Genomic DNA, 21025 nt, shown 5'->3' on the forward strand with positions numbered 1-21025 from the left:
GTAGTTATCAATATTTTATATACCATTAATTTGTAAAAACTGTTCAATCAAATTCATTTGAAGTCAAGAAGATATCTGTTTTTATAATGCTTTTATCAAAACTAGAAGAAAAATAAATCAAGGAAAGAATTGCATTTAATGCCTAATAACACTTGATTGCACTAACATATATCATATAAAACATACATGAACTAATATGCTAATTCACAATTAATTATTATAAATTGCATTAGAGCATAATAAAATGAGCATACAAAATTTGATTAGTTTACACTGAATTTTTTTTTTTTTTTTTTTGCTTTTGGATACCAATTCTGACACTTCTACTAAAGCTTTGATTAGAACATCATCACGGGTTCAGACCTGAAAAAAAAAAAACTCTAATGTGACCTCCATTTTCAAACAAATTTCTCACACAACCCGATTGATCTCCGCATCGACTTTCCTCTGATAGCCTGATGTCCTCTGGAAAGTTCGGACCATTTCCTGTCCGTCTGTTGATTGGACAGTATAATTACTCTCAATCCCATAATCCTCCTGGTTCTCGGCATCCTCATCCAATATGTCTGCTGCTACATCTCTGAGAATCAGTTTTTCTTTCATTTGACGTCTGCTCTGTCTGTGGGAGGATCTAGATGTCTTGTTTGAGGTGGAGTCACTGTTTACAGGAGCAGAGTTAATGGCGATTCTCTCAGGACAGTATTCTGATCCAGACCATAGGATTCTAAAAACAGAATTATCACTGGTCAAGAAATAGGATTTATATGAGTGTTCAAATTAGTTTAAAGTCTTAAGATACTTGGAAGCATCATTTTATCAAATGTCTCTTTTATCATATTTAACCTAAACAGAGTTCATTCCCTTGATTATGATTTTTAAGCTATCCCATGGTGTTAATCAAACGTCCTTTTTTTAAAAATGATTAAAAATGAAACCAGCATCTCTAAACTACTGTTATACAGATCATTAGTTATAAAAGTAATCTAAATTTCAGTAATATTTAGTAGTAAAATTATCTACCTATGATTTCCATCAGATAAAAAATATGTTAAAGGTAGTTAAGATTAAAAAAAAAAAAAACCTTGTAAATAGCATTATTTTGACATTTTTTTTTTTTATTTTAGAATGGGATTTTAATTATGTGACAAATATCAGAAGAGAAACAATACCAGTATAAACACAGACTGAAATTGATGATGGGATATTAATTCTACTTCACTAAAATCCATTGTGATAATGTTGTCCAAGTGTTCCATTTTTTTTTTTGGGGGGGGGGGGGGGGGGTTATTTAAAATAGCTAATTTTTCCTTAAAATTGTTGAGCCCAGAAATAAAGTAAGCAAAATTTCAAAGGGGAATTCAAGAGAAAGTATTTTCATTCCAAGCCTATCAGCTCCATTACTTGTTAGCAATGGAAGGGTGCACATACACTGTCTATTAGTACAATGTATTACGATAGGGTCAATAGAATTGCTACAATGCCTCTGTCAGTAATTCAATCACTTTGATTAGAAAACTGTAATTAAGAATAAAAAATTGTTCCAACTTAACTATCTTCCTAAAGCAAAAAAAGCTGCTGAAAGATGCAAGAACATGAAAGAGAAAAACTGAGAGATATCTATGGAACGCTGGGACTGTCTTATATGAGAATTAAACATTATATGCAGTATCACTGCATATAATGTTAGATCTACCATATATAATGTTAAAAGCACTTCATATAATGATAAAACCACCTCATATAATGATAGATGTACATAATATAATGACATATCTACATCATATAATGAAAGAAGTACTGTATATAATGGAAGTTGCACACGATGTACTGTAAAAACTACTTCATATAATTAAAATAGTATCACATATAATGAAGAGAACACTGCATATAATGTTTAATCCTCATATAAGACAGTCCCGGCGTTCCATAGATATCCTTGTTTTTAAGACTAAGAACTTGAATAATTGTTGACAAGCAATATGATAATTTGATTAATGATGTAAATGGCAAAAGATTACTCACAATTCATTCAAAATATCAAATATTATACACACCACTCCAAAACCATTATTGTAATTGAATTAAATATTTCCAAATTTCACTCACAGTAAAACACGATTATAACCAATCAGGAAGTATTGACTCAAAATACTTCTTTATATATCATCATAATATATATAATTCATAGTATCCTTTTAAAAATTCATTATTTTTGTCATACTTGTGACAAGGTTTTCACTATAAGCATATTTTCCTGAGTATATATACAAGTTTTTGTCTAACCATCTAATAAATCAAGTCAGAAACAGTGCATCAGTTGTTAGTGAAATAACTGGTCATGAATCTACCTTTTAATACTTAATCTTTTTGGGAGAATAATTTGTTCCTCTTAGGCGCAGTCTACAAATCAAACAAGTCTGGGTGATTGTTAATTGCACAATGCTCATAACTTTAGTAAAGAGATTAGTATGGCAGAATCCATCAATCAATATTTGCATGCCAGACATACTAGTCATTTTAAAATTAAGAGTGCCATTCGATATTAAAAGTTACTTTTCTTACATGTTACAATATGTCAGCAAGTATTTTATAAATTTGAAGTCTGTAGCTAAATTTTAGTCCAACAACATTTGTCTTGTGGCTAGAAATTAGCATGGCCCTCTTTGCTACTTGCTTAATTTTTGCTTAATACTTGCTTAATTTGCTTAATTACTTAATTTTTAGTTACAATACCTCCTTTGTACAGAAATGTTATTATGTCTAGTACAAATACCCATGTACAATGAATGCAGTTACTGTATATGACCAAATGACATGACATATTGCACTGATACTTACCACTGTACAATAGATGCCGTGATAACCAGGAAGTATTGTATGGATACTTACCGCTGTACAATGAATGCCATGATAACCAGGAATTATTGTAAGGAAACTTACCATTGTACAATGAATGCCATGATAACCTGGAAGTACTGTACGGATACTAACCGCTGTACAATGAACGCCGTGATAACCAGGAAGTATTGTACGGATACTTACCGTTGTACAATGAATGCTGTGATAACCAGGAAGTATTGTACGGATACTTACCACTGTACAATGAATGCCATGATAACCAGGAAGTATTGTACGGATACTTACCATTGTACAATGAATGCCATGATAACCAGGAAGTATTGTATGGATACTTACCATTGTACAATGAATGCCGTGATAACCAGGAAGTATTGTACAGATACTTACCGCTGTACAATAAATGCCATGATAATCAGGAAGTATTGTACGGATACTTACCGCTGTACAATAAATGCCGTGATAACCAAAAGAGCTGACATTATGTCTACAGTCATCCACAAGATCAGGTAATTCCTTGGAGACTGAAAATAACAACAAACATCTCAAGAAAAATAAAATACATGTAATTCAGTGTATATATCAACAACATCTGTTGCTTTAAGCAGGAAATATCTCACTCATCCTTCATATTCATATCATTCAAACCCCATACATTTCAGTGAAATAGCTCTTGAAAATATACCTAGGTTTGTGGTCTACTATGTGTACTTACCAGGTGAAATATCGGAGTCTGTAGACCTGACAGGGTATGACAGTTGTCCGTTGTTACTGAGGGCACACCCATACACCAATACAGAGAAAACAGCCAGTACTCATTTACAACAAAGATGTTCACGCTAATATTATTGGTCTTATACTCCCTGGAAAATTGAAATATTGTCTATAGAAGTTGTATGAAATTTTTTTTATGATACAGTCATTGTGTGAGAGTGGTATATATCCTTTCATTGACCAGAAAAAAACCCATTGTAATATGCACTAAATTTTTAGAATAAATATAAATGACATACAGTGATTTAAATATAATACAATTTTGTTTGGTATGAAAACAACAATTTTTTTTACATCAATACTTCTACAGAATTTATTTTTTAACTAATTGGGGTTCTAAATCTTAATCTTGTGAATGTTAATTGACATTAGAGTTCTATTCAAGATTTCACAAAGCAGAGAAAACCTACGCTTCCAAAGTTTGATCAATATAGAGTTTATAGTTACTTTAACCTGGTCACTTATTTGGAAAATGTAGGTCAGATCCAGCATCTGAAGCAAGTCTGGTAGTGTGCATCCTTAGATGTAATCATCCATGCAAATTTGGTCAATATAGGACTTATAGTTACTTGGAAATAAAACCTGCTCTAAAAACATTAACCTGGTCATTCTTTAGCTGAAATTGCAGCATCTGAAATCTTGACTGGTACAATGAAACATACCAGAAGCATCTTTCATGCATCTCTGATTAATATAAGGCACAGAAGTACTTGAAAAGATATCTGCTCCAAAAACTTTGGCCTGGAAAGCCGACAGTATATTTAATAGATAAGCTCCCCTTCGTTGAGGTGAGCTAAAAATCAAAACTGCCCAGTTTTAGATGATTATACATTCAATATCACTTGGGTTCTTGTTGACTGCATACCTATTGAAAATGAAGTAATTTTCTCACTAGTCAATGCATTATGAAGTCATGAATTGCGTCATTATACCCATATTCTGAAAATCACTTCAGAAATGGTCAAAAATCTAAGCTATTTTTTCAATATTTGTAAACAGCACAACTTAATTCTGATCTAAAATATGCTGAAGGTACTCAATTACACCTGCAAAAATGCAAGAACATTTCAGTTTCAGAAAGCCAGTTTTATAATACTGGACTCTCAAAGGAATCTTTGTTATAGGAAATGAAAGCACTACATCTCTACTTAATAATGATGTTTGAAATGGGACATAGGGTGCTAAATTAACTGGGATATGGAAAGGGCAATTTTAATTTGCATAAAGTGAACCTAGCTCTTTCCATCTCTACAAGATTTCTCCCAGAAAGCAGTTTTAAATCTTGGCCTTTATATCTAAATTTCCTTGTCTTAGGGTTATTAGACAGCTTCTCATTGTAAGAAAACATTTTGCTAAGCGTGAGAACCTACAATCTCAATATCATGAATTTAAAGCCCTGACGGAAATTCAAATTTCTAAAACTCTATGAGATTGACCTTCTGTAGTTGACAAGGAATTGGGCTAAGGACACAATCTTTAGTCAGTAGCCCAATCTTAATCAATATCTATCTACTACTGCCCAAAAACAATGTGGAACACAAACAGACAGACATACAGATATGCTGGTTCCTATATACCGAATATATACTTTGTTTTCTGTGTAAAATACAATATTATAAATATATGAATACATCAAGAAGAGATATTTGGGGGTAATATCCTTTTTTTATGTCTTTGTCTTTCATTAGTAAATTTTTATTTTAATTCATGCAAAACTTACTCAGGATTGAAATAACTCTTTACATATAAAGTGCAGTTCCTCAACTTATAAGTAGGAAGTTAACATGAACATATTTTACAAATAAGAAACCTTCAGACTTACTGTATGTTATCAGAGGAGAGAACATTAAACTTGGTGTTGACCATGGAGATGTTATTTCTTTGGAGGAGACTGGAAGGATAGTAGTAATCTTGGGCCACTGGGGTAAAGCCGGCAGGTGCCTGTCCTTTGTCATCAGTCAGCCACAGAATCTAACAAAACACATATATCTAATCAGCTGACTACATAAACAGTCAAAATATCTAAATATTCTGTAAAAAACCATTTTGATTGTTTACAGTACATGTAATTGCATTTTTATTTCTGCATGTACAATTTCTGCAGATCTGTTTGTCATGATCTGCAGTACCAAATATATACTGAAAGGATAAAGAAATGCAGGGTAACATAATATGCAAAAATCCTTTGGGTAAAAATTAAGAAAACTGTTCAGAGGTGTATTTTGGTTACTGTGCATTATAATCAGAGTGCAGAATTACTCAGCCGTGAAATGTATGATGTCACATAGGGAAAACTGTTAAAACCTTTGCTATTTTGCCGATATATAGATTACTATAGAAAACATAGCTACTATATGTATGACATCACATAGGGAAAATTGTTAAAACCTTTGCTATTTTGCCGATATATAGATTACTATAGAAAACATAGCTACTATATGTATGACATCACATAGGGAAAATTGTTAAAACCTTTGCTATTTTGCCGATATATAGATCACTATAGAAAACATAGCTACTATATGCTCCTCAATAAAAACGTCTGATGACCTTTTTTTTTTTTTTTTAATTTTGTTTGTCAAGGAATTTTTCGTAGTTGATAGTGCTCCATCAACTGAAAATGTACGGCTGTGTCCCCCCCCCCCCCCCCCCCCAAGCTGAAATTGCTTCCTAAGGTTATTTCAGTATATATGTATACAGAGTATAAGATTTGAATAATAAGTGATTCTATTTTTCTTTAGTTTTAATAAAATTGTAACATTTCCAGGAATGGATTACTACAGAAATGAGCAGTTAATTCTATAACTTACATTTTCGGCCTTCATTCCTCCTTGCTGTATGGCCTCTACAATAAGATTGTCTTTCTTTTCCTTGAACGGATGGTCGTCTGGGGGCTCCCTCACGTCAAACATCAGTGTTGTGTTGGTAGAATTTGAGTATTCCACTAGTTCTAGAAGTGTGGGTATGCTTTGATTTCTGTACAAAACTTTCCTCTCCTCTGATATCTCACCAACTGTAGACATGGGATCAGTCTGTAAAAGGTAGGCAGTTCTTTTTAAGTACTTACATATGCTCAGATCTGTTTTAAGGTTCACTCACCCTCTGACAAGAGAGATAACTCTCACCAGCATTAATGCCAATACTTCTGTTAAAAATTTGTGATTTTACCAAAAAGTATGCTCAAATTTGTCACATTTCATTTATATTTCTTTTAGAAAAAAAATATCATTAAACAAAATTTTACATAAATGACTGCATATCAATTAAGTTGTTTTTTTTAAATAATTTTCAATATACTGAGTACACAATTCTGAGTTTAAGCAAAAAAAATTCACTTACCTCAATAAACCATATCCCAGCATTCAATTCTTTTATTTGTGAAAAATTAAAATAAGATACATCCTGATTCACCAGACTTGGAAAGACTTGATCAATATTTGTAGTTCTTTGAAATGTGGAGTCATGACAAAGAAATGGGACACCATCCAAACTGTAAAAACAAGAACCAATTAAGAAGAATGTCCTGAAACATTTACAGAATTGATAGATTGACTTATATTAAATGTAAAAGAAGGAACCAAATGCATATATTGTCACTGAACAGACAATGATTATGGTCTTTCAGTGTTGTTCGATTACTAATTGATAAATACAAATGCAAATGTGTAAATATACGTTACTCACATTAATTATTACTGTGAGCAATAACTTTTCAAGAGGTTCAAGGGCCTTAATGGTCACCTAAGTATCATGAGTTTCTCACACTATGTCAATCCTAGTGCAGTGTGAAAAACTTTATTTCAAAGTGAAGGGTTAGAGATCAATTGTAACAGGCTTAGGTTGAAGTTTATGACAAATCTCTGTGGACCTTACAACAATTAAATTTTGATTTTTTATTTCAATGCAGCATTTTTATCCACTGAAGCGGTCAATTTGGCCGATGGCCGGTTCTTAGCGAAAACACTGCTAATGAAACTGGACTGAACTCTGATCTCAAGTAAAATAACAAGAGGCCCATGGACCACAAAGCTCACTTGAGTCACTTTAACCCTGCTGTTCTGCATCAGTGTTTTTTTTTTCATCAATATACCTGTATTTCTTTATTAAGTTTTGATCATCTTTTGTGGTCCACCATTTACACAGCTGAGGCAGTAACTTGAGCAAAAATAAATCAGGTCTACACTACCATAGGATGCTTCCACATTAATATGTTTCATCATGGCTATGCTGTTCTTCAGAAGAAGAGTTTTAAAAATTTTCCCTATATAATCCCTATTCTGACCCAACCCTATCCCCGGGAACCATGATCTGAACAATTTAAAATCTAAACTACTTTAAGAAGTTTCCATGTAAGTTTTAGTTTTTCTGGCACACTGGTCCTTGAGAAGATTTTTCCTATATATTTCAATGTAAAACTTTGATCCCCTATTGTGGCCCCACCACATATCCAGGGGGCATGATTTGAACAATTTAAAATCTTAAGTACAGTACAGGCGACGAGTTTTCCCTGTCGCAGAGTGGAAAACACACCATGTGAAATCCTCTGTGCCACACCGTGTACACAGTGTAGCACGGTGTGTGTGGATTTGAAATACACAGGTAGGCACACCGTGCCGCACCGTGTCTTGAATAATCCCAGCTAATGCCCCCCATGTCGCACCGTGCCCAAAAAATTCCCTCCATGCCGCAAAACTAAACTTAGTTGGGGAAAACTCGTGGCCTGTACTATACCTTAGGAAGCTTCCACATAAATTTCAGCTTTTCTGGCCCAATAGTTGAGAAGAAGATTTTTAAAGATTTTTCCTATATACTTCAATGTAAAAATTTTACCCCTATTGTGGCCCCACTCTACCCCCATGATTTGAACAATTTAAAATCTACACTACCTCAGAAAGCTTCCAGCTTTTCTGGCCCAATGGTTCTTGAAAAGAAGATTTTCAAAGATTTCTCCTAAATATTTCAATGTAAAACTTTGATCCCCTATTGTGGCCCCTCCCTACCATGAGGGGTAATCATAAAATTTCATTTTAAAAATTTAGAATCCCCTTTACCCAGGAATGCTTTGTACCAACTTTGGTAAAAATTAGCCCAGTGGTTCTCGAGAAGAAGATAAAAATGTGAAAAATGTGAAACGTTTACAGACAGACAGAGAGCTAGATGGATGCCAGACAACTGGTGATCAGAAAAGCTCACTTGAGCTTTCAGCTCAGATGAGCTAAAACTTTAAATTATAAAGAACATACCTAATTCGGACATCACTTTCAAATCCAGCTACTTTATACTCATTGGCTACTTGGAATGATGCTAAAGTATTTTCTGGAGCAATCTGAAACATAAATTCATGAATTTCCTAGAACACAAGGATAACATGTCACATAGCTACAGAGCAATTTGCTAAAACACTTTATGCTCTACAAATTAAAATAATGGAAACCAAAAAATAGTAATCAAAGATAAATATACAACTTCCCTCAAAAAATGGTATCTATATGTTATCACATGAATATCAATTAGATGAATAACTCAATTTTATAGTGATAGTATTTAGCCAAACATCTCACATTACCGGTATACATGTAATATCAGAAATGAGACTGCAGTAGCATGCATCCCAATTGCATGCTTTATGCATTTTGGTCCAAGTAGAATTTATTGTGTTCTGGAAATGGACCTGCTACAAAAATTTATCTGGAACTTATAGGTCAGCATCCAAAGAATGGCAGTACATAGTTCTGGATGATTCATATATGCAAGTTTAGTCAATGTAGGACATGCAGTAAAATTTGTTTAGTGTATTACTAAAATACAAATTTATGGATAAAGCAATTAGTTGGGAGACTCTGGCAACGTTTTTATCAATTCTTTGTAAAATTTTATGAATAATGAATTCTGATATTAAAATTTTACAGATAAAGTGATTTCATTTTGTGTCTGTATATTAAATTGACACTATTGTTTGTAAGCATTTAAAATTTTATCAAACAGAAAACTTTAGTACTCCAGTGTACAGGTTTTCATTTTATACTTTTGAAAATGAGCATATCTGGTACTAGAAAGAAAAAAATGTGTATTTTCCTACTTCACTTTATAAACGTTTATAGATAAGTAATATGGATATAACGAATTAATAAATTAGTGGATATAACGAATTACTAAATTAATGAAGATTATCCAGAGGTCCCAAGGACTTACTATAACCAAGTTTTACTTTAGTTATTTGGGAGTGGAACAAACTCCAATAACTTTAACCTCGTAACTTATCCAGGGAACATTGGTCAGATGCTGCATCAAAGCATTGCATACATGTATGTCATCTATGTTATTTTGTCCAGGTAAGGCTTAAATATATGTATATGTAGGTATTTGTAGTTACATGAGCATGGTGGTGAACATATGTAAGCTCATCTGAATACACCAATTTCATTATAAATAAACAAGCTTACTGCTGAGGCCCCTCTTTGAGCCAGAAGTCGAGGTTTGGGTGGCAGTTTTGAGATCAATACAACACACGGAGAATTGATGAATAATGGAGATATATACAGTCCTGTCATCAAAGCCAGATAAACAATCAACCAAAAAAGCTGTCCACCTGAAAAAAAATTTTGTGTATTTCATTACTGTGATCTTCATAAAACTGGGGGGGGGGGGGGGGATTTACCATAACTGCAATTTTTTTGTCAGTGTTTTTGTCAACACTCTTACAAATACACAATGCTAGATAAATATCAGTTTTTCAAATACTGAAAAATAGTGGTTAATATATACATACTGTAAAATCACTTATTTTCGTGGGGTAAAATTCTCTTGGTTTGAGGAAAAAATATTGGTGTGTGAGGATTTGATTTTGTGGTTGAAGATGTTTTTGAGTTGTTAAATATTTGAATACTTACATTTTGTGGAGGACATGAATTTGTGGGTCTCATACCATGAAAAGAACAAAAATTAAACCCCCAGGAAAACTAGTGATTTCACAGTATCCTGAATATTGTCTGATATGTTGAATAAGAATGTGATAAATAAGAAAACATATTCTCCGTGTTATTTTACTTCTTCAATTCTTAAAACAGAAACAAAGTAAGAAATCAAGAGGATTTTTGTGACAGCTTGATAGTATTTTACATAGAATGGTACTTACACGTAGAGGACAGAGTGAACCATTGTCTGGCTATTAACCAGGATAATAAAGTCATCACAGCCACGCCCCCTACTTGTAGATAGGGACCAAATATCTATAAATAGAAACAACACAAAAATTAGCAACCAGTGAATTGTAGAAAAATAACTATCATTTATTAGGATTGTCTATGGACTTAAACAACCCGACATATTTCCATAGACAGTCAGCAACAAACCTATTAAGTGTTTTGTTCTGTCCAGGATCAAGAATTTTTAGTAGTGATGGGAATCGGTAAGAATTTCATAATCGATGATCGGGCTACTGTAACTAACTAATTATCAATTATAATTGGACATTTACAAAGTCTGTCAATTTAGTTTAATAAATGGTAAGAATGGGTGAATAACAACTTTCTGTGATGTTCCAGCTGGTTCTTCGTTCATTTTGTAGAACCCAAAGTATGTTCATACCCGGGAATGAGTGTTGTTACCTGGGTATGAATACAACTGTCTGTTAGTCTGCACCATTATGATACACAAATAAGTTAGTAGATAAGTCGCAGCTGGAATATTTGGCTTAAAAACTATTATGCTTGTAAAATAAAAAATAAGCCGATTAATCAGAATAAAAATTTTGTAATCGAGCGCTTGGATTATGCCAGCAATCGACTGATTTTTGATTATAATTGATGATTGGAACACCACTATATTTTAGGGTATGTAAATAAAACTGAGATCTTAAAAGTATGGTAAATTGTTGTGTCAACATTAACATGTTCCCTTCTTAATTTTACTACTTGTTGCCTAAATATATTTAGAGGGCAAATATAAGACACTTTATATCCAGTAACAGAGCAAGAATCTAGTTTAAAGCAAATTAAATATATATGTATGTCATTGTATATGTATTTGATATCTATTCAATATTATTTGAGAGTGATCTCCCATGTAGAAATTTTTAACATGTATATACATGTATTTAATATTATTCTTTATATTTCAAGAAGAAATCAGCTTAACTTGAAAATTTATCAAATGGAGTATCAATTTCAATTAGGAATTACGATCATTTAAGAATGGCTAGTTTTCTATGTGCATTAAAATCTTCTCCTAACATATACGGAATATCAATGAAAAGAATTTCACTTTTACATCATTCTTCAATTTTCCTAACTGGTAATCTACTCAGTGACCCTTACCTAGAATAAAAGACCAAGACCATACACAGGACGAAAGACCATCTTTAAGCAATCGCTTAATGGTGGCTTAATGGTAGCTTATAGAAGTTAATTCCTTTAAGCCACCATTAAGCTGCAGCTTCTAGGTGCTTAATGTCCAAACTTCATTAAGCTACCATTAAGCCACCTTTAAGCTGCAGCTTAATGGTGACTTAATGTCCAAACTTAATTAAACCACCTTAACGCATCCAGTATCAAGTCTTTAAACTAACTTGTTAAGTTTGAAGTTGTTTCAGTATCATTTCCACAAATACTTATTCAATTCATAATTTTTTTCTCGCTATTTCTAACATCTTTGTCAATGCGTATAAACTCGGGAACTGAGAACAGCTTCATCAAATGCCTTAAAATTTTCGCTCCCTAAAATCAGTTTGTTTGAATACTTGTTCTAAAATTATTTTTATCCATAAATACATAACAAATATTAATTTAAAAAAAAAATCACATATTTTTCTTTCGTGTTTGGAGAGCCACGTTCCACTGCCGAATTCATAGGAAATGTAATTAGAGTCATTTTCTTCTGGAATATCTCTGTCTCTTAATTTTTCTTTGGGTAGAGAAAAGTTTCAGATATAAAAAAAATATAGGTATAGATTATATTGCCAATCTTTGAATTAATTCATGAATAATTTGAATTAATTCGTGGTTAAGTGCCATTATTTTTTCCTTTCTTTTAAAATACTGCAGAAGTAAGAATTTATTTAAAATAATGCAGAAGTAAGAATTTATTTAAAATAATGCAGAAGTAAGAATTGATCAAAATATAGTCGGTCTTCAATGATTGTTATTTCAAAATCAATTTTCAGAAGAACAGCCGATCAGATTAAACAGGGTATCCGACCAGATTTATACACATTGAGAAGCGGGGTAAAATAATCAGTGTACAGTATATCGACTAGTTAGACAATAGACCTTAATTAGGTGTCCCCACCAGTCCCCGGTCAATTAACAGGAAACTATACACGGGAACGTACAGTGATAGATTTTGATGATCTATTTTTTACAAAACTTAAAATTTATCCAAGCATATAACAAATTAGAAATTATGATTGTACACAGAAAGACAATTATTTTGATACCCATAATGATATAAAAAGAATTAAAACTGAAGATATGTTACAAAAATATTTTATAACTTATAACTTTTATAACTTAATTGTTACGCAATGATTGTCAAAAATCGTAAATATCCGCAGCATATTTATAAGAACTATAATCTTTTTTTTTTTTCCAATCGTTCTCTTTCGATGATATATTCCTTTTTAATAACAAAATTTTGTTATATCTGTGGAATTTCAATCTTTTCATGCTTATAAATCGGCGAATAACAGAACGAGGAATTCAGTTACTTAAAATCAAAAAGTTGTTTCACACCATCACACCGAACTCCGGTCCACGGTTAAGAAATATTAACGTAATATAAAACTTTATCAAAATTTCTTTTTTAAAATATATACATATACATAAATATAATTATTCGTATTATTGATTAATAAATATAAACATCAGAAAAAAATACATGTACAGTACCTGTAACCATTCCAAACAAGTTTTGTTAAAAATAAAGGTTTTATATTTCACTTCAATTTCAATAGCTTCGATAGCGCAGTAGTTAAAGCGTTCGCCCTCCAATCTAAAGGTCGTGGGATTGAATCCTATTGGGAATGCTCTTTTTTCATTTTTTTAAAAATTTTCTTTCTTTTACATTATTTTCGCTGAATTAACAAATGTATAAACTCGACATTTATAATTTTTGTGAAGAAATCATTATAAAAATAATGTTTAACCCATAAAAGCAGTTTTATTGACTGCGTAATGGTGACTTAATGGTGGCTTAAAGGTTGTTTAATGGTAGCTTAATGGAGTTTGGACATTAAGCACCTACAAGTCTGGCTTAATGGTGGCTTAATGGTGACTTAATGATTGTCTAGAAGCTACCATTAAGCACCTATAAGCCACCATTAAGCTACCTTTAAGCATTCATTAGGGACTTTGAGATGGCTTAATGGTTACTTAATGGTGGTGTATTTATTACTTAAATGTAGCTTAAAGGTGCTTATTGGTGACTTAAATACAACCATTAAACCATCATTAAGGACCTATAAGCCACCATTAAGCCAAACTTAAAGGAAGTGTTTCATCTTGTGATACTAACCCTCATCCTCACAATGTCAAGGTTTTGTGATATCGGAACTCCACACAAACCCTTGACATAGGTAATTATTTAAAAGTTGGGCTTGTGGTTACACATGACGTAATGGGTAATTATAAACTAACCAATGAGAATATATTTTTCAAATCCGTCGTTATCAAATTGCCCAACTCCAGAGCATATTTTCGTTGATTGTTAGTAGGACGATCTTCAAAAAAATTAATCCCCGATGTTTTACTTAAAGTAACTAGTCACAAATCCTACAATATTGACACTTTCCATTTAAAAGATGAGTCATATTTGTTTACAAAACTTACCTACAAAAAAAAAGCCGTTTTCTGATTGGTTCCAATCCTAGACCAGGAACAAATGAAATAGTAGCTTTCTAGCCCAGCTTTTAAATAACGACTTATGTCAAGGGTTTGTGTGGAGTTCCGAAATCACAAAACCTTGACATTGTGAGGATGACCGACCCTTTACAACTGACCGCTAGCCAATCTGGCTGTAGATCTTTGATAACGGCCCTTACCTTGAGTGATAGCCAGACTATAGCCCATTCTTCTTTCCACACTTCATCAATGGTAATTACCATGGCAATGAAGAATGCCAGAAAGAGTAAAATAAATACAGTGTGCACTTTGTGTGTGTACAACTGCTGTCCTTGTAGAAAATGGCACAGAGAAAGACACTGAAAAACAAAACTCAATACTATCATAAAATTACAGTTGAACATCAGTATCTCAAACACTGATATCTTGAATACCATGAATATGTCTTAAATGATTAAGAAGTCCCAACCACTTATTCTTCATGTATTTTACACTCTATACTTATGTATCTCAAATCCTCATATATCTCAAAGTTTTTTCTCGGCCCGATCGATTTCGAGATAAACAAGGTTTGACTGTACTTAAAACAAAAACAAAAAAAAAAAAAACAGGAAAAAAGCTCCTTTTTTTTTTTGTTTAGTTATTTTTCTTTTTTTTTGCAAAGACATTCGTATATATATATATATATATATATATATATATATATATATATATATATATATATATATATATATATGTATATGTATATATATATATATATATATATATATATATATATATATATATATATATATATATATATATATTATTCATCAACTTATTATTACAAGAGGTTGACGAAATTTTCTCAATGCTGTCAGATATTTCGAGCATAAAGACGTTCTCGATTACATCAGTCCAATCACTGATCTGTGAGTCCAGGTACATGTGTCTGTTGTTTTGATTGTTCATTATTTCAAGTCTATGTATGGATTAACCTGATTGATATGCCCCAGCAATTCAATAATCCAGGTATTTTTAAATGTTCTCAAGTCATGCAGTGTAAGTATTTCACAATTATAAAAAAAAAAATCACAAAGTGTCTTTGTCATTTATATAACATTGCGAATGTTAAATTCTATATCATTAGTCTTGCTTCCATGAGAATTTCAAATTTTTTTAACCCTCAGAAAAATAATTCACTCACCATTAAAATAAATAAATACATAAATACAACACAGACAATAACAAGGAATATTGTGTAGACTGGAAGCCATTTGTTGGACTGTGGGTAAAAAAACCTACAACAAACAAAATGAAAATGACTATGTACAATGTCTTTGTATATCTGGGTTTATCTGAAAAAAGTACCAGTACTCCACATATATTTCTACAAATCAATTAAGAGAAATGGTGAACTACCGTTACATATTGCCCCATATATTGTACTAGGTATATTGTACTATATGGAATATATAATGATACAAAGGGGTATCCATTCATAAGAACTATTGATCTGCTTATTAACCTAAAGGTGTTTGTTTCTTGTTTTAGCAAGTGGATATAAGAGTTACCGCCATATGTCTTTAAATATCTGTACTATTTTTTGCTAACTATTTAAAGTATAAGGCTGATAATTTCGGAAAGAAAATAGACCACAGACCTACAGATAATTACTTATGCACTAACGTTTCACTTACCAATTCAGATCATTGAAGTCATTTTTCATCATAGCGATGGAATACAGCATAAATATACTGAACAGGAATGTCAGCGTCAACAGAAAGAAGGTACACAGGTCCCTCTGAAATCAGAAAATACCTGGTAAGCATAATTTTGCCCAATTTAAATTGTGCCCCAGAGTTGAGCATTAAAGATATTGAAGTTGTTATCATAATATAGTCCATTTTAAACTTGCTTACTGAAGATGATAGTGTAAAAGTGAAATTTTCTTCATAAAATGGTACAGAAATGTTTTGCATTTAACATTTTACATGTTTATCTACTAGTATAACGTTAACTTGTCATGTTTCATCTAAAACATGAAAAAAAAAAAATCATATATATATTTATCATGTCAGAAAAACAGAAGTTTGTAAATTCTGTACATGTACTATATGATAGTCATACATTGAAGATCCTAATCTTCTTTGCAGCTAAGGCCAAAATAAAAAATAGGTTTGTTTCCCCTAACGCGACCGACCCACTTAAATCGTGCCGACTGAAAAGTTTTTTTAATAAGATTATTCAAATATTTATTTTTATTGTTTATCAACTCTATAAAACACAATTTCATCAAAATTCGTTTTTTATCAGAACGGCGGCTTTTGTTTTACTCTCATTTAGCGCCCACAACATGTGGCCACAGAGGGTTATATATCTAGTGTTATAAACAATGGCGATGTATCAATCTTAATATGCATCTTTAACTTATTAGAATCCTACGCTCTGGAAACATTTCGTGAATTAAATATACCATGACTAAGGAGTGTTAAGATGGTATTTACAAATGTGTCTTCTAAATTAACTTACGTAGTAAGCACGACAAAGCTTGCCTTATGAGCAGACGAGGGGCCCAATTTGTGTATGCATATTAATAAATTTCACTCCATTTCATTCGTTTCGATCTAAAAAAAACACTTCATGTATGATTCTATTTTTACTATATAGGACCATAGGATTTGTAAATAAATCTTTGTATAATTATTTCATCTCGATGAATATAATTCGGATGTCGTTTCTTCATTCCTTTTATTTATGGGGTAAACTTCGTAACTATAACATTAGATATATGAAACTTTAATCATTTTAGATATGGTTTGGTTGAATTAAATATTGTTTATACAGGTACTCTCTTTTCAAATAGTGTTGAAATCTTTTAAGTTGGCTTATGGTACGGCTTCCTGAGACGTCCAGTGTATTTTTGTTTTCTTTAGTTGTGCCCTTGAAAATAGGTTGTTTCTTTGCTTTAAAATACCTTTAAAAATTGCTGGGTCGACAACATTTGGACACCTGCCTGGTGGAGGGCTCCTAATTTAGACTTTTTCTCGGCACTTATGGCTATTGATCACAAAGCATCAGTAAGGGATCTTTATCGTGCCAACATCTAAATGTATACTGTGACACTGCATGGTCCTACGTTTTTTACGGTCTCATTTGACTGGCTAGTTTCCACGCCCCACGTCGGGACCTGTGACTTAATTAGAATAAGCTCCTGAATTACGTCGCGACTTCAAAACGAATCACTAGAATTTACTTCGCCACGCAAGGCCCTTGACATTTTATCTGTGTAAGCACTCGAAGATGATAGTAGGTTTGAAAACAAATATACTCAGATGGCCGATGGTTGAGTATTTGCGAATCTTGTCTTTTTGTAAAAATTCAATTTCAATAAATTTACGCTGGCCTGAGATATTTCACAAGTTCAAATGAATATTTTGTGAATTAATTTACCATACATGTTGCTTTTTAAATTTCATCTGTATGATATTCGGGTTAAATATCGGTTTCTTTTGTTCTTTCTTATTTATAGAGATATTATTCAGTTTTCAGAATGTATTTTCAAAACTGCTGTCAGAAAAAAAAAATAATTTACCTACCTACCTACTCAACTTGAAATTTTAGGGTCGGGTTAGGGGAAACAAAGATATTTTTAATGATGGCCTAACTGACCTTTCTGCTGTCTCGGGTGGATTGTTTGTAGCGGTGCCATCGACAACCCAGACTACCGGTCAAGCACACCAAGCAGTACCGGTGCTGGTAGTCTTGTAGTTTCACGTGGGACACCATGTCGCCTCAGAAATTAGCCGCCTCTTCATAGCCATGGCCTGTAAGAACATACATTTCAATTATGTCTTCAAAATTCACAAAAAGTTTAGACTTTTATATAATGTGTTGACGACAATTAAACAATGAAATAATGTACTAAGCTTAACCTACTGGTGATCACAGAAAACCCTGTAATGTTTTAAATAAAGTGAAATTAAGTAAAGTCCATAAAATTTATCCTTTTTTCAGTGCTAACACTTGCTCTAAATAAATGTAAAATGTACAGCATATATGGCTATAAATATATATATAAAGTAATTTGAACTTTATATAAATCTCTTGGTGAAAATATGCAAAAACTCTCTCTTTATTAAAATATGAAATAAAATATGAATCATTTACCACAGATATCTTGATAAAATTAAAATTTTCTTCTTTTCATCAAGGGCAGATAACTCTTCAAAAACGTTTAAGGTGCAAAATGGCCAGCTTCTTTTATGCTATCAGTCATGTGAATTTGATTCATTTCACTTTCATTGTTATCTAGCAATGCATATTTATCTACTTTAAAATGATTCAAAATTGTTCAATATCCCTGCATTATACATTGAATACCTTAATCACAAGTCTTATAACAGATTGATGACTGCCTCTGAAATTATGTAGACAATTTTTGTTTTCACTTTTCTTTTACGAGTTTCTATATCAGAAAAAAATGGACCCTTGTTATCATTAGCCTATTTAACGACACCTGGAAAACACTGTTATGTCCATATTTTGGCAGTTGATATGATTTGATACATCACGTGAGGTGTATTGCAGTTTAATTCATAGGAAATATACCCCCTAATTCATTTATTGCAAAACATATCTAATTGTATCCTTTTTCCATGAGAGAGAACAATCTAAACATTTAAATTCAGAGTCATATAACAGGTTGGGACCACTCGCCCAAACAGGATATAATTGCCCATTTAGGATATAATATCCCAAATGGGATATAAATTTACAGTGCAAAAAATGAAAATTTTTATTTTGGCTATAAATATCATAAATCCACATCAAGATACTTATAAAGGAATAACTTTTGGTAAACAATTTTTTCTATATGCCCGTTGTTTAGGAGATTGATCCATCGGAAGTTCTTTAACTTCTTGGGGATCAATCTAACAAACTGTAGGGTTGCAGAAAAACTTGCTTGCCAAAAGATATTCCTTCTTAAGTATATTGATGCGGATTTATGATATTTATTGCCAAAATAATTTTTTTTCATTTTTTGCACTGTAAATTTATAGCCCATATGGGATATTATATCCCAAACGGGCAATTATATCCCATTTGGGCGAGTGGTCCCAACCTGTATAACAAGAATTCATGACTGTTACATGAACGTCAATGTGATTTTTTATCAATTTTTAATGATTTGTTCATGACAAAGACAGTAGCTAACTAGCTACTGAAGATATTGCAAACATCCACTACAGTGAATACACCAGTTTTGTTTTCAGCAAAGCATATAATTGATGTGGGGAGTGCCTGTGGTTCATAGGACTTGTGGACAGATTTAATAATGAAAATGCGCATTACTATTTCATCATTTACGGCATCTCTAATAGAATTTTAAGTTTACTGCTTAGATTTCATGTACATACAGAGTTTTTAAATTCAATTTTTGCGAAAATAGAAACGAAAGTCTCTCTCACCTTCAAATCTATCAAAAGTTGACAGGTCCTCTTCTACGACCGCCATATTTGTTCTCCAACACGTGCGCATTCGCATTACCAAGAAAATTACAGTCTTGCGCATATTGGCAATGGCGCACTCGTCAACAGCTGGTCAATAAAAGGCATCAACATGATCAACAAGCAGTACCAATTCAGAATTTCATTCACATATCCTTACAAAATAGATAGAAAATACTATCAGGAGTTTTTCATAAACTTCCTTCAGAAGAATCATCAAAGATTGTACGTTTTCAATTATATTTGTGGGCTAAGAAATTTATTTTTATTTTAGTTCTGTAGAAATGATCTTTTAAGCATATGGTGCAAAAGTTTCACAGAAATTTCCGTGGGGTAGACACATACCTCAGAGTGTGTATTGGGTGAAGAAGGGGGTGGGGTAAGTAAGCAAAAAGAAAGGCCGGGGGCTTGTGATAGCTAGTAAACCACAGTACAGAAAGGGGGACAGACCAGATTTGGAAGAGATGACTCTACCATACATTTGCACACCCCCTATGGAAGTAGAGCACAGCAGCCACCTCCGTGCCTTTGCTTAATATAACAATCTTTAAATTAGTGAATTAACACATTTTTTTCTCAAAATTTTGTTCCTCTTCCAATGAAGTACTGATCAGAAAACCTTATACATGTACATGTATATCGTTCTGACGCATGGCGGTGCGAGAAAAACTAAGCGGGTTAAAAATGACTATATACCGTGCAGATAAATTAAAATTGTTTATCACCGTTTATGGTCGGGTGATGTGGCAAGATAACTTCGCCTTACTGTTAAAGCTATCTATATAGTTGTGGATGTGACCAAGTATGTTTGTAGAGAATTTTACACTTGTATACCTTCTGGTCCGATAATACTCTTTTGGGGTTCTCCAGCTGTACCCGACATGGTTCCCTCCAACTTGTTGGGTGCGTCCATTTAGGAAATCCCGTACCCATTACAAATGGCAAGCCCAGCTTGTACAGAAGTCTTTGATGGGGGGGGGGAGGGGGATTTCGAAAAATCCAGCAATATGGTATGGAAAGCCAATATGGAAAGCCATAGGGGACCCCCAGGGTCAGGGTCTATATAATCTA

The 21025-nt window shown here is 32.6% G+C and overlaps 1 protein-coding gene across 1 annotated transcript; it reads right to left on the minus strand.

Annotated features, from left to right (window-relative positions):
- Nucleotides 1–226: 226 nt before the first annotated feature.
- Nucleotides 227–19951, minus strand: LOC133201132 (glycerophosphodiester phosphodiesterase domain-containing protein 5-like). Its single transcript, XM_061336915.1, has 14 exons — nucleotides 19916–19951; nucleotides 18117–18271; nucleotides 16145–16248; nucleotides 15652–15745; nucleotides 14666–14824; nucleotides 10766–10859; nucleotides 10074–10219; nucleotides 8874–8956; nucleotides 6970–7120; nucleotides 6441–6662; nucleotides 5453–5601; nucleotides 3572–3719; nucleotides 3298–3380; nucleotides 227–724 (listed from the first exon to the last, which is right to left on the minus strand). The coding sequence occupies exons 2-14, from the start codon at nucleotides 18231–18233 to the stop codon at nucleotides 412–414; spliced, it is 1863 nt and encodes a 620-aa protein (XP_061192899.1). The 5' UTR covers nucleotides 18234–18271; nucleotides 19916–19951; the 3' UTR covers nucleotides 227–411.
- Between the last annotated feature and the right edge of the window lie 1074 nt (nucleotides 19952–21025).

Source organism: Saccostrea echinata, unplaced genomic scaffold (assembly GCF_033153115.1).
Source record: "Saccostrea echinata isolate AGI-Se365-2 ecotype Australia unplaced genomic scaffold, CSIRO_AGI_Sech_v1 ptg000042l, whole genome shotgun sequence".
NCBI classification, from domain to species: domain Eukaryota; kingdom Metazoa; phylum Mollusca; class Bivalvia; order Ostreida; family Ostreidae; genus Saccostrea; species Saccostrea echinata.